General features: G+C 38.4%; 1 protein-coding gene across 1 annotated transcript in view; it reads left to right on the top strand.

Moving 5' to 3' along the window:
- LOC144592049 (sorting nexin-24-like) overlaps positions 1 to 19194 on the top strand; it is a 115683-nt gene that overhangs the window by 92797 nt on the left and 3692 nt on the right. The window contains exons 4-6 of the mRNA XM_078396287.1: positions 11216 to 11310; positions 14365 to 14397; positions 17593 to 17657. Of these exons, the coding sequence (XP_078252413.1) occupies positions 11216 to 11310; positions 14365 to 14397; positions 17593 to 17657 (193 nt within the window). The remainder of the gene's footprint in view (positions 1 to 11215; positions 11311 to 14364; positions 14398 to 17592; positions 17658 to 19194) is intronic.

The following is a 19194-nucleotide window of genomic DNA, read 5'->3' as shown; positions in this document are numbered from 1 at the left end:
AATCAATGCTTATTCAGATTATTAATGCAATTCATAGACACGGCAAATTACTTCCCTTTTGCTGCACTCCAACCAACTTAAAAGTTAATTGATGTGAGAAAATGATCACCACCACCAAGTCTTTTGAGGGTTGACACCCCATGCTTTAGTGAAGTTTTTATAGGTCCTTTTTAATAAAGTGTTACTGAAGTATTTTGAAATGCAGAAACTGCTTAAACACAATATTTTCAGATTCAAGTCCTGTTTAATAACATCCTGATTTCTCAAAATCAAAAATGTATCTTGCTGAGCGACTGAGCGCGGACATTGATTAACAATCACTTTGGCATCAGGCCTGGTCTCCAAATTCATTTTTTCCCTTGTTTTGCATATTTTATTGATTTTAAACTGGTAAATGAGCATCATGTGGATGAAGTGAGGTTGAACTGTTTACACATGCAAAAAAACCTTTCAATAAGAAAAGATGCATGGGTCATACTATCGGTACTATTTTGCTGCCCCAAGCAGATGGCATTCAGCTGGTATTGATTTCTTCCTGCAGTGGTGGAGCAACTCGCAGCTGGGCATGTTCATTTCAATTTTTTGTCTTCTGGTTGCGAGGGAGAGTAGAGTATCCTGCTCCTCGCCTTATGTTTGCAAATCTTCGTATTCAATTGTAGCAATTTTTTTAAAGAGGCCTTGATGGCATTTTCTCAGTGGAGCTGACTTCATAATAATGCTTACCATGTTAGCACTTTTCCAAAGATGCTGTAGTTCAAATTGACTAAATCACTATTTCTTTTTTAAAAACCATCCTCTGTTTAGATTGAAGAAATTCATATTATCATTTTGCTATTTCTTATGTATTGAAGAACTAATGACAGCGAATGCATATAAATCTGAGAGTTTTAATATATATTCTTTTCCTTGCATGTGAACAAATGATTATAGATATATAGAGTGCCATAAATTCCATTATATTAAAAAATGAATTATTTTGTAATTTTGTCCATTAAACATGACAGCCTAGTTGCACACAGCAAAGACCTATTTGCAGCACTAATATAAGTGGCCAGCTAATTTATTTTGTCTGTGTTAGGACAGGCTCATACCACCCTTTCTCTCACTCCACGATACCTGGTATGGTGGAGTGAGAGAAAGGGTGGAATTAATTCAGTATCTCTGGTCTGGTTTTTCATCAAATCCATCCCCAATCCCTTTTCAGTACATCATGTCACCATGCTGCAACTGGACAGACCTGATAGCTGAGATAATATTATGAAAGTCTGCTCCATTTTGAACCTGAAGCAAATGCTTTTTTTAGTAGCCCGACAGTAAGTCAGTGGCAGAAGAGTCAGCAGGAAATATGGGGGAAATGAGACTCTTCTGAGAGTCAGAATAGACCCAATGAGCCAAAAGGCCTCCTTCAATTTCATCTCACAAGGGAAGAACAAGAAAAAGATTCACTCTACCAGACATGACGTTCATCGGTGGGATAAATTACACAGCACCACAGTGGCAAAACAAGCCCACAGGCGTCAAATACTTTTGTACAAAATTCACATCTTGTGCCTTTTATCCAGAAAACAAGGATAGAGGGTCAGCAGTCATGTTTATTATGCACTTGTTGAACAGACCTCCCATTTTCAGGAGTGTTTTTTGGTGATCAGTGTTGAACATCTGTCTGCAGACAGATACACAGGGTAAGTGCCTTGATGGCACATTATATCAATTTATATTGGATGGTGCAGCCAGAGTTCACTTTTGATATCAGTTTCCACATACGTCATCCAAATGTTTTTGAGAACCTCCTGTCAAACACATTATAGCAACATTCTTCATCTCCCTGCAGACTGCAGCAGTACATCTGCAAGTTGAAATTTACATAATATTCAAATGAAATATAGTTTAAAACTTGCATTTAGTTTTAATGTTGCAGTAAATTGTCATTTTCACAAAGTATTTTTAAGTAGTTAATATTTCTGTGATTTTTAAATGTATGGTATTGTGTTCAAATAAATGTTATGCAGCTGACTGCCAATAGAAAGATTATACAGCAATTTTCATTTGAAAATGGCGTCATTAGTATATTTGTGGACTTCAAAGATTACAGAAAGCAGCACAGAAACAAGTGCATTAACCCCAAGTACATTGAATTCCCCATGCCAACCGCAGCACTTGGTTCTAACTTGGACAAGGCACCTGATGTTTAAAGTAATTAGTTGCAATGGGAATGTTTGCAGTAATCTCAGGAGCTTTCTCTGATCCTTTGTTTCTGATATGAAGAAAATATTGCTAAAACAAAAAATGTGGAAACATATTGCATTGTTGAGCATTTTTCAATGTGGCCTGATCTCATAGTGACAGAAATGATGATGGAAAACAATGCATTAACTTAACCTATGGATGTGCCAGCCCTTTAGTTCTTCTGGCTTCTTTTACATCTGCTATTTTCTTCTTAGCTATTTCACAATTTGGATGCTGCGTTTGAGCAATAAAGGAAAGATAAAATGAAAGATGTGTCTACCTCAATGTATTATGTGAGTTTATATTTATAATGATAAGTTGTAGATATATAATGAAAGCAGTCAGCTCTGAATTACCACCACCTATCTGGACTACTCCACTAACTCATATTGTCACACTGTTTATCTGACATCCAATATTATTGAGCAGAGATTTCTTGCAGAAGACCAAAGCTATTGTTTTATGGGCATAATCATAAATTCAGCTCCCTGTCCATCTATCCCATTCCAGGAAATGATGTGGAGCTGAGTCAAACGGTTCGTAATCATGTTGTTAAGTTTGTCACAAAGGTGAGTTATTAAGGCTGTTCCACCTATATAACTTAAGCATGCAGGACTCCTCTCAGTGCATCTGCTGCTGAAACCCTCGCCCATAACATTATTACATAGAGACATGACTATTCCATTTTTTTCTCTCTGCCTTCCTTATATAAACATAACTTCTCCAAACATGCTACCATATTTTAGATTATCCCAAGTTTCATTTGTCCATCATACGTGTGTGTTCGCTGGCCTTCACCTGTTCTTATTTCACAATACCTCATTTCTAAAATCATCATCTTTTCAGGGTGCCTCCATGTTCACATTTCCTGCCACCATTTTCCAAACCTCCTGTGAACCTAATTTCTCCCCCACCCCACACACACATACACTCCACCATCCCAATTTCTGCAACCCCTATCTTCTGAATCTTTGACCATCTTTTTTTAGACTTTTATGCATTCCTGCTTTTAATTTCAGCATTTCAGTCATTTTGGTCCAAAGCACAGGATTTCCTGCCTAAACCTTACAAATTCTCTATCCTTCTTTCCTCCTTTAAGATTATTCCTAAACCTACCCTTTTGGCCAAGTCTTTTGATAATCATTTCTGATGATCTTTCTGTGCTTTGGCATTAATTTTTTTGTCAAAGATATGTTTGATAGTGCAGATTCACCACTGATTTTTCGGCACTCTTGGTTCCAGAGCCTTGTCAGATTATCCATTTTGCTGGGCGAACAGAGATCACATAATAATGATACAACAATACACCTCTGACCCTCTAATTATACCCCTCCCATGTCTCTAAAGTACCATGGACTGCTGGGAACTTACATAAAACAAATATTAAATGTAAACTAAATTTACAGCCAAATTTGCATTTCTTGTCTGGGAGCCAGTTAACAAGTTTGCCTTCGGAAGTGAGGGCTGGATCGGCATTTGCCCACGCAGAGGTTCAGGTTGAATGAACCCCACCAACCCAAGATTAGCCAAATCTGCTGAAAATGCAGTAGGGCGGGTGAGCTCACCGCCGATGGCCTCTGGGAGGAGTTGAACGATATCGGAATAGCCCACCTAGGCTGCCGATGGGCCGACATACCAGCCCGCAAAGTTGGCCTCGGAAGTCGGCTATGGGAACGAATCCACTGGCTCCGGCCGGGCCGGAGTTCCAGAGTCCCAGCTGCAGGGGGAATATTCGACCTGCCGATTGACCCCGATGAGGTCAAGATCGGCTGTCTAACTCAGCCATGGCACTCGTGTAATTTTGTCCATATTAAAGGAGGTGCCGGGCCAACAGTTTCCGGAAAATCAGTGGTGTATTTGTATTAAGCTTCTTGGGACATTTCATTATGTTCAGGTAATTATATAAAACAAAGTTAGTGTTTGTTATTTTCAGCTATGTTTCTCCAGGCTGTTTTTGAGTGGAAAGATCCTATAGATAATATATCTTGTTAAGTTTTTAGAATGATGTTTAAATAAATGTGAATGTAACTATGAACCCTCAGGTTTGACCTTTTTGACCAAATACTCAGATCTAAATTTTTAACCAAAAGTTTTCTAGGTTCGTAGTCAGATTGATAATTTATTTAAAGGTAGACACAAAATGCTGGAGTAACTCAGCGAGACAGGCAGCATTTCTGGAGAGAATGAATGGGTAATGTCTCGGGTCGAGACCCTTCTTCAGACTACAATTTAAACTGGTTAAGTCTACCCGAGGCTACTATATCTGTATATGTAACAATGGTCTTAACTGTTCAATTTTGGGGGGAGAAATTCCCATGATACAATTATAAATTAATATTTATTCAAATCTTGTCATAACTTTTGTGATAAAATTATTCACATATGTTGGGTGGACTGCAGATAAGGTATTTTTACAGAAGCATTATCTTACCTGGTTACTGATGATATTTACATGTTGAGTTGCTATCTTTCTACAATGTGGGAAGATTTGTGTGATGATAAATGGATATTGCAACACCAGATATTAAAAACTGTTTTGCACCAAACTTTTAGACCTGAAGTGCTGATGTTTGTTTTATCCTCAGAAGGTTAGCAGAGTTGTCTCGTCCAAGTTTTCAGTGAGATATTTGGTGTTATAATTGGCTGATGAAAAGGCCTGAGCCTAAATATAATGCCAGCATTCGATTTCCCAGTGTCCTCAGTGAAGATCTGTCACCATTTATGTTGACTTTAGTGACAATTCTCTTGCAGTGAAACTCGAGGGAAATCATTACACTGTTTATGCCTCTGCCTTGTCGGACAGAGTTATCCTGTGATATTTTAACGTATTTTCTCCCGCATGATGGCATCTAGCTGAGGTTAAGCCAGAACAAGTCCCTCTGTAATATGGTGACTGCATTTTACTCACTGAAACAGAAAAGAAATCTGACAATTAGATGTACAGAATGTCAGGGACACGACATGTGCAAGTGATCAGTGACTTCCACAGGGAGAGGAGAGCTAAGCGGCTGATTCTTAAAATTTTAAGGCTTTCAGGGGCAATGGAACAGAGAAAAAAAGATCAATATGACAAAATTAAGGCAACGGTGGGGAAGAGGAACAGGAATCAATATTCTTTGCTTGTACCCTTTTCATTTATCCCTTTACTCTTATCCCTTTTCTCTTTTTAGAATTGCTGAGATTTATTTTTTAAATTGTTTCCTTTACACATTGCACGAATTTAACTGGTTTATTAACATAATCAGTGATATATAATATTTTTTCTTAACATTTCCAAATATGATGTGGGTTTGCTTGTTTTGTATCTGCTTTATGTTGGGATAAAATGATTTGGTTCAACAGACCTGATGATATCCACAATAATGAGGCTTTCATTTTGTAAAATTTTGGGGTTTTTTCTCTCTCTCCAAATGTAATCTTTTTGTATCTTGAGAACTCCTACTTTCTTGAACATATTTTTAGGTAGTTATATATCTGGGTTTTTAGATGACACTACTTAACCATTTCAAATTAATTTTCTTTGTTTTGCGACTTCTGTATCATTGCACCTCTTACCCGAAACCACTATCTTCAACAATCTCTACTAAAACCTTGCAGACTGTGCATAAAGCGCAGTTTCTTAACAGAGCTGAACACTAGAAATCTTTACAAATTGAAAAATTTACTTGGATTTTGCTTTTGTTCAGAATATTGTAAGAACACTTGTTGTGATCATACAGACTTCCCTGCAATAAATGGTGGTTCTTTTAATAAATACTTATACTGAATACTTCCACAGCGATCTCATGATCAGCCACTGTAACTACAGAAAATCGGTAGGAGCTCCAGATAGATGCATAAACAGGTTTACTGCTGAATTCTGATGAGAATTTCTGGAGCGAAGTCCCTTTTAAAAAATATGATGGTACGACATTTTAGATTTAAACATTTTTCAACCCAAAATATCTTTGTGAATGGGAATCTTACAATTGAATTATTACAAACTAGGATTAGGGAATACATAGAAAATACATTTTACATAATGCGAACGACTGCAGCACAATCATGGATAGATTTTTGATTCCTCACATTTTTTTGTGCCTGGGCAATGTCTGAAAGGAATAGATCAGTAAAATTAAGGTGTTATAAAATTCACTTAAGTGATATGTTAAGATATTTCTGCAAAATACTCATCCGTTGGGGAGATGATGGCTAAATATATGATTGAGTTGGTCAGTTACTTTCATTACTATAAAGGTACAAATACTTGATGAAACATATATGGTTATGTGCAACAATATTAATTAAACTTCATTGAAGGAAATAATCTATTACAATTTGTTGAAATGTATTTATCATAATATGTAGTAAACATCCATTTTGCCTGCTCAAATTACCAAACATCTGCAGCATTTCAAGTATGCAAAAGAGAGCGGTGGTCTCATTGATGATTTTTTTCTTTGTATTAAGCAGTGGACAACAATTCTTAGACCAGCTCAATGCCATTTGAGTACAGATGGAGTATGTGACCAGTGCATTGTAAGCTGATCTGTCAAGCTTAACAAACAGCCCACCTTGTTAACATTCCTTAAATCCTGCATTAATGACCCAAAGTAAATCCCTGAACACACGCCAGCTCCACTTTATCTTTGTTGTCATGATGAATGAGGTTACACTCCGGAAAATAAAATAACAACCCATCCTCAAATAAAAAGAGGGAGGGAAACTATAGGTTTGCTTGCTGTCACTTTTCTATCATCTGAATTCCCGAAAAAAAAGCTGCTGTTTCTGTATTGTTTATGATTCTTAATGGGATAAAATAACAATAATGTTTTATAGCATATGAAAATGGGTATTTTTTTAATCCATTTTTTATGGGCATCGCTGGCAACGCCATCACCTATTGCTTAACTCAGACTATCCTTGAGAAAGTGGTGGGGAGCTAAATCCACTGCAGTCCTTTTGCTGAAGGTATTTCCACTGTGGTGTTGAGTTGAGAGATCTTGGATATGGACCCAATGGTGATTAAAAAATGATGGTATATTTTTCCTGCTCCTACTTGGAGATTTTTAGATTTTTTTTTTAGATTTAGTGATACAGCGCAGAAACAGGCCCTTTGGCCCACCGGGTCTGCGCCGCCCAGCGATCCCCACACATTAACACTATCCTACACCCACTAGGGACAATTTTTACATTTGCCTAGCCAATTAACCTACAAACCTGTACGTCTTTGGAGTGTGGGAGGAAACCGAAGATCTCGGAGAAAACTCACGCAGGTCACGGGGAGAATGTACAAACTCCGTACAGTACAGCACCCGTAGTCAGGATCAAACCCAAGTCTCCGGCGCTGCATTCGCTGTAAGGCAGCAACTCTACCGCTGCGCAACCGTGCCGCCCGTAAGTTTGCAAGTTTAGGAAGTGCTTTTGCTGTATTTTAGACTTCAAGGAAATACCCCTTTTAATTCAGCTGTTTACACGCTGACTCAACAGTTAATCCAAGGCATTAAACCTTGCTTCAAGGGGGAGCCACTTAAGCCACTAAGTATCCTGAATATAGAACCAAGTGTGATGTGATGTCAATGTTAGGATGGCTTACCTCATCTTGAGTACCTGCATGGACACTATGCTCTAATGATCTAGTGTTGATTCAATCATGCTGCTTTCTCACACCTGTGCCCAGCAACTGGACCTATTTGTGCCTGTTTTTTATGCATAAATCGCACCTAAAAATAATTTTACAACTGTTTTGAAATGTTGGTGCCTGTTTCCTGTTGGTCCCATCAATTAGAAATCGGGTCCTGACATTTAACATTGTGATTTGTTCCAGTGCACAACACAGCTTCCCTTTCCTTTAAGTATGATGATATCATCAACATGCTTGGCATATTTTAATTACTCGACAGAAATTGGATTGTTAAGGGCCTGTCCCACTTAGGCGATCTTTTTGGCGACTGCCGGAGACTGTCAAAGTCGTAGCAGATCGCTGAACTTTTCTTTTACCCGACGACAATGCCAAGTCAGGTCGAGATTACAGCATCTTCTGAAACATCGCGAAAATTCCCACGCTGTCAATGCTTCTCCGGCATCCTGGCTTACGCTGAAATCACTGACAAGTCGGTAGGTACTTGAGAGTTTTGAACTATAACACCTTGTATGGGTTACTTAAAAAGCAAGCTTCACTGTAACAAGGAATAAGCTGGATTTACTTCCAGTTTACTAATAGCTGTATTTAAAAAAATAATTTTAAAAGTGGTTCAGTGGATTTTTGTGAAAAGTGTGTAGGTATTCTTTGAAAATGTACGGGAGGTGCATATCTGGTTTCTGGGTTGAATATCTGGGTTGGGAGCCCACTTTAAATGTAATGGCTGAGGCCAAAAACATCGTGAAAATTCCCACGCTTACCTGACCGTCAAACTGTCGCCTCCAATCTACCTGTCAAATGTCCTGACGGTAAATAAATTGGTTAAACACAAGCATTTTATGGTATTTTGAAATGACTTTGCTTATTTTAATATTATGTGCTTCTAAATGCATCTTAAGAGAACCTATCAAACCTGGGGACAGCATGCGACAGCGACCGCAATAAGCTACGATGCCTGGCGACAAGCCAGCTGTCACGAAGAGATTTCAAACCGTTTGATTTCTCGGCGACGTGCCGAGATCCACTACGATGTTTAGAAGACTCCTCACGATCATGCCCGCGACACCCCGGCGAATGTTCGGCGACAGCCTTGTCGCCGGCAGTCGCCTTAAAATCGCCTGTGGGACAGGCCTTTAATGTTGCAAATTAGAGCCCTTCTTAAATGACAGAGTTAAATGTCTACTTCATATTTACTGAAAGTAGTAAACCATGTATGAAATCGAGTGCCCCATTGGTGCATCATTTTTGTATGTAAAAATGCATGACTTGTAAATTTGACAATTTGCACAGTGGTGCAGCTGGTAGAACTGCTGCCTTACATCGCCAGAGTCCCCAGTTCGATCCTGACCTCAGGTGCTGTCTGTGGAGTTTTGCACATTTTCCCAGTGATCGTGTGGGTTTCCTCCAGGTGCTCTGGTTTCCTCTCACATCCCAAAGACGTATCGGTTTGTAAGATAACTGACATCTGCAAATTGCCTCTAATGTGCAGGGGGTGGATGCGAAAGTGGGATAACGTAGAACTAGTGTGAACTGGTGATCGATGGTCGTCGTGGATTTGGTAGGCCGAGGGGGCTGTTTCCATGCTGTGTCTTTCCATCAATCAATTTCAGGAACGACAGAGCTCTGAGAATCTAGATATCTGTGAACTGGTAACTGCAGCATAAAGAACACTTGATTTATTAGCCTCAAGTTATCACTGATCACAGGGAGGAGACCTTTCTCCACCATGGGGCATGCAATCCCTGGGAGACCCATGCACCGTTAGCCCCTTACCTGGTCCTGTTCACACCCCCACACCACATCCCCTGCTTTCAATTCCATGATTCCTGCCATGGATAGATCCCGTTAAAAGTGTGGTGGCAGCTGCTCATCCAGCTTGCAGCAGTGTCCGTGAAACACACAGGTGTCTTTAATACTTGGAAACTGGAATTCATATAATCTACAAGTTATGAATGTAATTAAAGAGCATGCCAAAAACAAAATATTTTGAGTATAAGATCTACAGTAAGTTCTGGAGCCTCAATGCTGAAGGCTGAATCACTTCTGCCATTCGAGGCAAGGTTTATTTTTTACCTGGAAAGTGGTGTCGAAATGTATTTTAAAAATATTTTTGTTATCCTTTTTTTTCAAGATAGACAGTATTTGAGGGAAAGAAGTTCCATAGATGTTGTACTGTACAACAACCAAATGCACTGATTTAAAAGAAATGTCATTCAATTTTATTTTAATTTCATTTCATTGTGAAATTCTTTGCTACAGGCAGCTGTGGAGGCCAAGTCAATGAATATTTTTAAGACGGAGATTGTCAAATTCTTGATTAGTACGGGTATCAGAGGTATGGGGAGAAGGCAGGAGAATGGGGTTGAGAGGAAAAGATAGATCAGCCATGATTGAATGCGGAGTAGACTTCATGGGCCGAATGACCTAATTCTGCTCCTCTTACCTATGAACTTTAATGTGCTCATTTATACAGGAGGTCAGTGCTGGAATATATTAGGCTCCCCTCCCCAGAATCCAGAGATTCCGCCTGACCCACTGAGTTACTCCAGCACTATGTGTCTCCTCGTGTATTACTGGATCATTAATGGAATCAAGGGATTATAGTGTGAATGCAGGAGAGTGGCACTGAGGGGAAAGATCAACCATGATGTTATTGAATAGAGGAGCAAAATAGATGGAATGGTCAACTTCTCCTGCTGCTTCTTTCAATCTTATTTGTCCATGATCAGTTTATTATAGAAACTCCATACACATCAGTGAAACCTTATCTTATTAGAACAGGAAATGCAATATCTCACAAGAGGCAGTAATTGATCTCTTTGAACCAATGATTTTTTTAAATGTCTTTCGAGAATTGCAGATAACACCCATTGCAACTCCATTCTTACTTGATTATTAACTTTGTTAAGTACATACATTACAGCTGGTAATTGAATTCATACTGCCAGTTGGATAATTTGCTTCCCCAGGTAGCCAGGTTACAGTACCCAGTATTCTCAGGTGTTCTCCCCTCCAAATACTGGCCTGACTTCGTAATCTTGGCTGGGCTCTCTCAGGAAGGACAAGAATGTAGATCCATTGTCCCCCAAATGTACTGAACACCTGTAATGATTACAGCACGATAGGTATGATCAGTAACACTTGCATTGCTAATAAAGCCCACATCTCAAGAATTGATTTTTTTTAAACTCGATAGATCAGTTATTTAATTTCAAATCCCATGCATTTCAATTTAAATTTATTTTCCTTTTGGTCAGGTCAATGGCATAGAAATCCAAATATTTTCATTAGCATCCAAGAAAATAAACTAAAGATTCTACTTCAGTATGTTTTGCATGCATTGTTGTTAATTTGTATGTCTTTTCACAGATAATTTTGATTGAAAATGAAGAACTGCCCAAGATATTCTTGGATTTTCTTAACATTCGTCATCTTCCTTCTCTGCCAAAAATTGAAAGTTGTGGGTAAGATGAGGACTTATTTAAAAATAACCATCTAGAAAACAAAAGGCAAAATGATCTTTATTTAATTACAATCCAGGGCTCAGTAATGTGCTGACGGCATAGATTGGCACATCTAACTTTCCACTCTATTTCAAAAAACATTGCAAAATACAATGCAGACCTTGTCTCTGGAGCTGATGCTCTACAATGCTAAGAACTATGTTCTGCACTCAGTATCTTCCCCTTTGCTCTACCTATTGTACTAGTTTGATTTTATTTAATTTATGTAGAGTATTATCTGATCTGATTAGATAGCATGCAAATCAATTTCACTGTAACTCGGACACATGACAAAAATACACCTTAAATCTGAAACCTGCAAGTACTGGAGGAACTGAGCAGGTCAGGCAGCATCTAATTTTCTCAGAGAACATTTTTTTCTGGTCGAGACCTTTCTTCATTCTAATGGGGTAGAGAAAGTTGGAAAAGGGTGGTAGGGATGGGGAAAAACCTGGCAAGTTTAGTTTAGTTTAGAGATACAGCGTGGAAGCAGGCCCTTCGGCCAACCGGGTCCGCGCTGACCAGCGATCCCCGCACATTAACACTATCCTATACCCACTAGAGACATTTTTTTCATTTACTAAACCAATTAACCTACATACCTGCACGTCTTTGGAGTGTGGGAGGAAACCGAAGATCTCAGAGAAAACCCACATGGTCATGGGGAGAACGTACGAACTCCGTACGGACAGCACCCATAGTCGGGATCAAAACCGGGTCTCCGGCGCTGCATGCAAGGCAGCAACTCTACCGCTGCGCCATCGTGCCACCCGAAGGGATAGGTGGATGCACATAAGTGGGTGGGGTTTGATTAACAGATGGGTGGACAAAGTGGCAAAAGCTAAAGGCGAAAATGTGCAACACGGTGTCAGATAAGGAAAGACAAGTAGTGAATGTAAAGCCGAAGGGAGGGATGTGGGTGGAAGGGGACAATCAGGAGGGGAAAGAGGGAATTAAAAGGGAAATATGGGAGGGGTGGGTGAAGAACATGAATTTACAGTGCAACAAGTGAGAATTCTGTCTTTCTGTGGAAGCTATTTGCATCGACAGTGGACAACTATTCCAATTGCCACATGGTCCCGTCTTAGTTTTGCACCTTCTTTTACTTTTAGTAATTTCCCTTTGAAAAATTAATTATTGTCTGCACAATCTTTCTAATCGGTGTCTCCATATTCAGCCTTTCAAATATCACCACCCCATCATTGAAATTCTGGGAACTCGCCCATCACACCCATCCTTACTGATCACAGTGCCTCCCAAATAACCACCGATGCACGTTTAAAATTCCAGTGCATGTAATGTAGTCGGCTGAAAGTCAAGCCACCAACAGTGGGTGAGGGGAATGGATTGTCGATATGAGAGTCCAGAAAAATAGAGTAAAGCTGAAGGAATAAATTCAGCCAAGGAATATGTTCGCTGCTTGAAAGGGTCCATGAGACAGAAGCTGGCAGTGCATAATATTCTGCAGCGGAGGAGATTATTGAAAGGAAAACTGCATAAATTTATAGATTATCAAGTTGAGGCAGTGGAAGCTAATTAAGGAAATGGGTGACGGGTTCATAGGAAGGCTGGAGCAGCAGAAATTTGGACGAGTTCAAATTTATGGAAAATGAAAGTTAAGAAGCAAGACTAGAAGAGCCTTGGCATGCTTGTAGATTTAATTTGTAATGAATTGAACCAAGGTGGAAACTTACATCGGGTGTAAGTTCTATTGTAAAACTTATCTGGGTGTAAATTCTATTCAGAATATTTGGAACTGGAATTTCAGATTAGGGTCAAATGGAACACCATGACTGCTGAACTGCATGACTGACCTCAAGAGAATGACCAGGTTTAGAATTGGTGGCTGGAATCCAAATATAAAGGGGGTGACCGCAGTCAATGATTTCATTCATTCTTATTGTTTAATTTGGAGAAATGTTTGGATTATTCGCTACTGTTCTTATAGCAAAGGGAGTGGAGGGACTGAAAGAGGTTATTTGTGATCGAGAGGCAGGATTCACCAGCTTACATTAAGAAGCTAACATCATTTGAGTGTTTCTATAAGGCAGCATGTGGATGAGAAATTGGAAAAGGCAAATGTATGTCTTTGAGATTTTGGGGTTTCCAGAGATGTGGTGCAAGGGTAAGATGTATGGCAAGATACACTGGTCCAAGCAAAGGCACGTCTGCTTATCTGGACAATGGGAAAGTGGTGTCAAAGGATGAGGGGAGGATAACCACATTCAGGAGTTTGTGATAGATGAAAGAAAGAGCTGCATATTCGTGGATGACTTCGCTTTGAGAGTCTCGGAAATGATGGAACAGTAAGCAGTCAATAATTTGGAAGGTAGCAATGCATTCAAGGAATTTATAGAAAATAGTAAGGCTGGACACGGGACAGTTTGCACCAAATCTAAGGCTAATGAAGATTTTTAAGGAATGTTTTTTATAGTTGCTGATTTGCAAGAGAAGCAACAGTTCCAGAGGAGAGGGAATTAGTAAAGACGGATTTCACCCAACCGTGGTGTGTAAAACCACGAGAAGCCTCATCAGAGTGGAAATGAACAGTCTTTATCACTTAACAGAGAAGTCACCAATTGGAACGCATTGATTTAATGTAGATGGATAAGAGAGAAAAAAAATTACTCAAGGAGTGTTTAAGGTTGGTGCTCACTCCTGGAAAGGGTGGGTATGACAGAAAGCCTCAATACATTAATGTGAACTTTTATGCATTATTGAAGTACTGTATGACTTGGAGATATCAAATATTTGCCTCGATAGATCTTTATCAGCCAACAGGGTCATGAGAGCTGTCCTATATTGCATTTTTTTATTTCTATGAAATTCAGTGATTATTTACACAAGATCAATAGGAAGGTGTTCTGACTGGGGAATATGTCAGATGAAAGCATTTGTTGGACAATTAAAAGTCTGCAGGAAAAACTGACACTTCATAATTTGTTAAACATCTGACATAAATAGTGACAAATACAATGTACAATTCTAATGTGTCAAAATGATTTTTATTTTTAGCTCCATTGAAGACTATGAATCTGAAGAATTCAGGTCAGTCCCCTGTAAAAATGTTTGGAGATGCAATCTATCTAAAAGGGAATGGCTTAGAATTTTACAGTCAGTGGCAAAGTAATGGCATTTATTGCTGACCACTAGATCAACAAATAATTAACATTATAATTATTTTGATCAATGGATTAGTGATTAATTACCTCTGAGTTATTACTGAAGATTTTGCAATCTAGCATATTTGGCATGTGGTGCTCTTGGTTCTGCTCAAGATAAGATTTTCATTAGCTGGATAACAATCTTCATTTTAAACTTCATAAAACAGGGCAATGGATTTGGTTAGAGTATTAGTAAATTTCATCTGTATAACATGGTAGTGTAAAGATCGTTCTCATGGGTATATGAATGACGTGGCCCCCTTGCCAATGATATTACTTCAGAAGAGAAATGTGGATTACTCTCTTCCAATCTCAATTACTTGGAACTAATTTGGAACTATTAGACTAAACCAATAATCAACTGATAGAACGTAGAGCAGTACAACACAGGGACAGATCCTTCGGCTCTCAATTTCTATACCGAATATGATGCCTGGACCAACTCTTATCTGCCTGCACATAATTCATATCCCTGCATTCCCTGCAAGTTATGGTCATTTAGCATGGAAAGAGGCCCTTTGGCCCATATGCATCTAAGCCTTTCCTATCCATGTACCTGTCCAAATGGCCATGTGCATGTTGAAAAGGCTTTTAAACTGGGCCATTAACCAAAGACAAATAAAATCCTTGTATTTTAGCTATCCCTATCCAATCATGCACTCTCAATGCCTTAGCGAACTGTCGGACATACTTTCATTTGTATTTAGAAGCTCCAAGATCTAACGTTTTTCCTGAACATAAGGATAATATTGAGACATTTCCATTGAAGACTACTTGTGATTTATTTTGACTGTCAAGTTTATTGTAGCTCTCTGTGGAGAAATAGAAAGATTTGGTGGACTGGGCTGAATTGCCCTTACCTCGGTTCCATGGAGAACTGCCTGTAATATCCTCCTTTTGCATCAGCTTGCCTCCGACATCCATAACTGCCAGTAATTGGAGACGACCTGGTGGCATAGTGGTAGCAAGGTTGATCTATGCTACTGCACCACTGCACTCACTATCAGTATAGAGGTGGTGGAACACCGATGTACTGAATTGAAAACCTGGATGTACTTAATATCAGATTCCTTGACTATATGCCATCCATATCTAGCGGACTTAGCATAGTGCCTTTCATTTGAATAGGGTAATAGAGTCACACAGGATGGAAACGCCCTTAGGCCCAATCTTGTCCATACCGACCAAGATGACCCATCTAAGCTAGTCCCATTTGCCTGTGTTTGGCCCACATCCATCTAAACCTTTCCCATCCTACCTTTCCAAGCATCTTTTAAATGTAGTTATGGTACCTGCCTCATCTACCTCCTCTGGCAGCTCATTCCATATACCCACCACACTCGAAATGAATGAGTCACTGACCTTCAGGATGAAGTTAAGTGGTTAGTTTATCTTTATTTTTAATTGTTTTAATGTTCCCAAATAATTCCTTCTGCCTCAAGGATTTTTAACTTGTAGTTTTTTGTATTTTATGTGGGTTTTTGTTTCATTTTTAAGACTACCCAAACTGTTTTAAATGCCTCAAATTATGAAAGATACTTTAAAATAGGCTTTTGGTGACTGATGGAGCCATGGGTTCTGCTGTTTGAGGCCCAGTTGCTGCCGATGGACCACTCTACAGAGTGGCGCAAGGAATAATTATGGCTGAAGGAATAACACACAAGTGAGAGGATTGGGTGGTGAATGTGTGTACAGCAGGCCATTTCAGATGCAGTATGGCCTATTATTTGCTTTATAGTCAGGGCTTGAAAATTACTATTGGCAAGATAAGACATATATCATTAGAAAGATAGGAACAATAATGGGCCATTAAACCCATGCATATCATTCTGTTATTCATAGCTCATCCAGCTCACATTTCCTCACGTTTCATGAAATCCTTCTGGGTCCTAGACTTGAAATGTTTAATTGGCCCTGTATGCACGGCCTTTGGAGGGAATTCCACTTTCACTGCCCTTTCGCACGGAAGAATTGCTTCCATCTCTTACTCCGGTTTTTAAATTTTTCTTCCATGTTCTGGAGTTCACCAGCAGTGGTTTCCATGGGAATGTCTTTATCATTTTAAAATCTCTATTAGATTGTTGCTCAAAGAAATGCAAATCAAATTTATATATCTACTGTCCATGTCCCTTCTCATGTTTTGAGTGTTCCTAATTGTATCAATTTAATTGTATCAATATTTATCTCCATTATTGGAGACGTTTTTCCACTGTTTAAGTTTTACTAGTTACGTTTTTAATTGTGCGCCCTTTGATCCATGTAGTTATATTTCCTTTGAGGTAATATCCTGACTTCATCTTAGATCCTATTTCATATCTCGTGGAGATACCTTTTCAAAAAAATTATTCAGCAACCCTGTAATTTTTGACATATGTGAATCTTTAATGATATTTTAAAATACAAAGATCAAATTTATCTTTTTCATTGCAAACTTAAGAATGGTTAAAATTAGGTTAGTAACATCCAGTTGCTCAATTGGGCTCTGGGATAAAATGATAACAAAGATCCTTGGATAAACACCTAGGGAGTCACAAGGGCTAGGGAGGTAGGGATGACAATGAGTGGGAATTTATCACTAGCTACAAATATTAAATTGGTGCAAGAAACTTAGCCACTATTTGTCCTGACCTCCACCGTTCTCTGGAGTTAATTATCCAAAGATGATTAGCATCTGTAGACAAAATTCTGACATGGCTTTAGCACTGGCAACGAGAGATGAATTTCCCAGCATCGTCTAATTAATTTCTCAGTGATAATATTTTTAAGATGTTATTCATTTAAGATAAATGTTGATTGTTAAATGAGTTTTTAAAAAGTCACTTGATTTAATGTTTTTAATTTCTATAAAAACATTAACAATGTCCACAGTGTGATCTGACAAAGTTATGTTATTTGCACATCATACCATAAGATGAATGTGTTCATAAAATCGTATTCATGGAGACTATAATGAACTGTTTCTCTTTTTATTCTTATCCAATTCATTATTTTGTAGTTTGAAAACAATTTAGTATATGTTGTACACTGCTTAATGTTTGCATTTCCAGGATACTGATATTCTTGTCCTTGACCTTTCTAGCAAACTATCCCACCAGCCAGTGCTGCTTTTCCTGAGGGATCCATACATCTTGCCTACAGCCACAGGTAATCAAGCCTGTCATCTGTTAACAGCTTTTTACTGTTTTAGCCGTTAACCCTGTAACATTATGTGAAAATGAAACTGAAGTCTCGCATCAACCCACTAGATTAAACCTTGGTTAGAAGCATTACTTTGATCTTCCCCACCATTCTATTGAGCAAGGATACCTTGGCCCGGAATATTCTTAAACTGCTAGGAAACTCTGAAGAAGCTACGGGCTTTATCATCTTTTGAGGTGAAATTATGCAAGTATGATTTAGTACTTTCTGTGAAACTATAACTGCAACTAAATTTCCCACTGTCTGAATGAAGAAACAAATTTCATTAACCGCTCTCTATTAATTTAGATTTATCATCTTTCTACTAGAGGTAAGAATATTACCACAATTTCATTCCTTTAAGAAATTTAAATTTTACTGTTGAATAAAATGAATTCCCCATTTTTCTCAGGAGCAATATTAATTTTCCCCTTTTTTGATAGTTGATTACTATTCAATAAATCAAATAAATCATTCTCTGCAGCAATCTTTTGATTCTGGGAAGAAGTCTCTCAATCCACAACTTTGACTGTAAACTTAATTTTTTTTATTACTGAATGTAAGACCACAGATCTTACTGACAGTGGGGGTAAGATCTTAATTATAGAAACCCTCGTGTCATTAATTTTTTTAAATTAAGGTAAACCTTTTACTTCAGTTCAACGCCCTGTTTTGTTTCCAAGTCTTCCAGGAGGATATTACTGCTGAAGGTTAGACATTCAGCGCTTTTGTTCCTGGAAAATATCCTCCCTGTCATTAAAAAAGACCAGATAAATGTCTTCCCTGATAGCTTGTAGCAATTGAAACCATTTGTAAATCTGTCCATCATACCATATTTTGAAAATCAATTATTTTGGTTTCATACGGGTTATTTTCCCATAAATCTCAATTTTAGTAGGTGTTTTCAACAGACATATCTTGAATGTACTCCTGATTCACTATTTTGCAAATTGCTAATGCAATATAGATTGGTCTAGAGACTACTGGTTTACTCATCACCACTCCTGAAAATAGAGCCTCGTCAGCAAGTTTCAACTTTGTGACATTTTGTCAATGTGGGACCCTTTGTGATCATATCTCTCTGTATTTTTAACACTAAAGCTAAATAACATCCATCCTTCATCACTGAACATATCTAATTGATCTCAAAGCAATTCATCTGATTAGGATTATCTTCCACATTGAAGGACAAAGTACTAATAGAAATCCTGATGGTGTCTCAATAATTTTAACGCATATTTCTTTTCCTGTAAGTGCCATGTACAAAAAAACTTAAGTCACTGATAAGGATTGCGGAACAAATTTTCATTGTGCTGAAATTAAAAATACTGCAAGGCTAAATATAAGTACGGTCTCTCCAACACATTTAGTTTTAGTTACTTGCTGCTCTATTCCTCCAACTATTTCTATGTAAAGTCTTGGTCTACTGGGGCCATTTTCAGCTGGAACTCCCCATCTGTACTTCGGCTCACCAACCGGCACAGAAAAATCAAAGGATAGGATT

This window comes from Rhinoraja longicauda, chromosome 3, assembly GCF_053455715.1.
Source record: "Rhinoraja longicauda isolate Sanriku21f chromosome 3, sRhiLon1.1, whole genome shotgun sequence".
Taxonomy (NCBI): Eukaryota; Metazoa; Chordata; class Chondrichthyes; order Rajiformes; family Arhynchobatidae; genus Rhinoraja; species Rhinoraja longicauda.
This window is presented reverse-complemented; position numbering and strand designations above follow the sequence as displayed.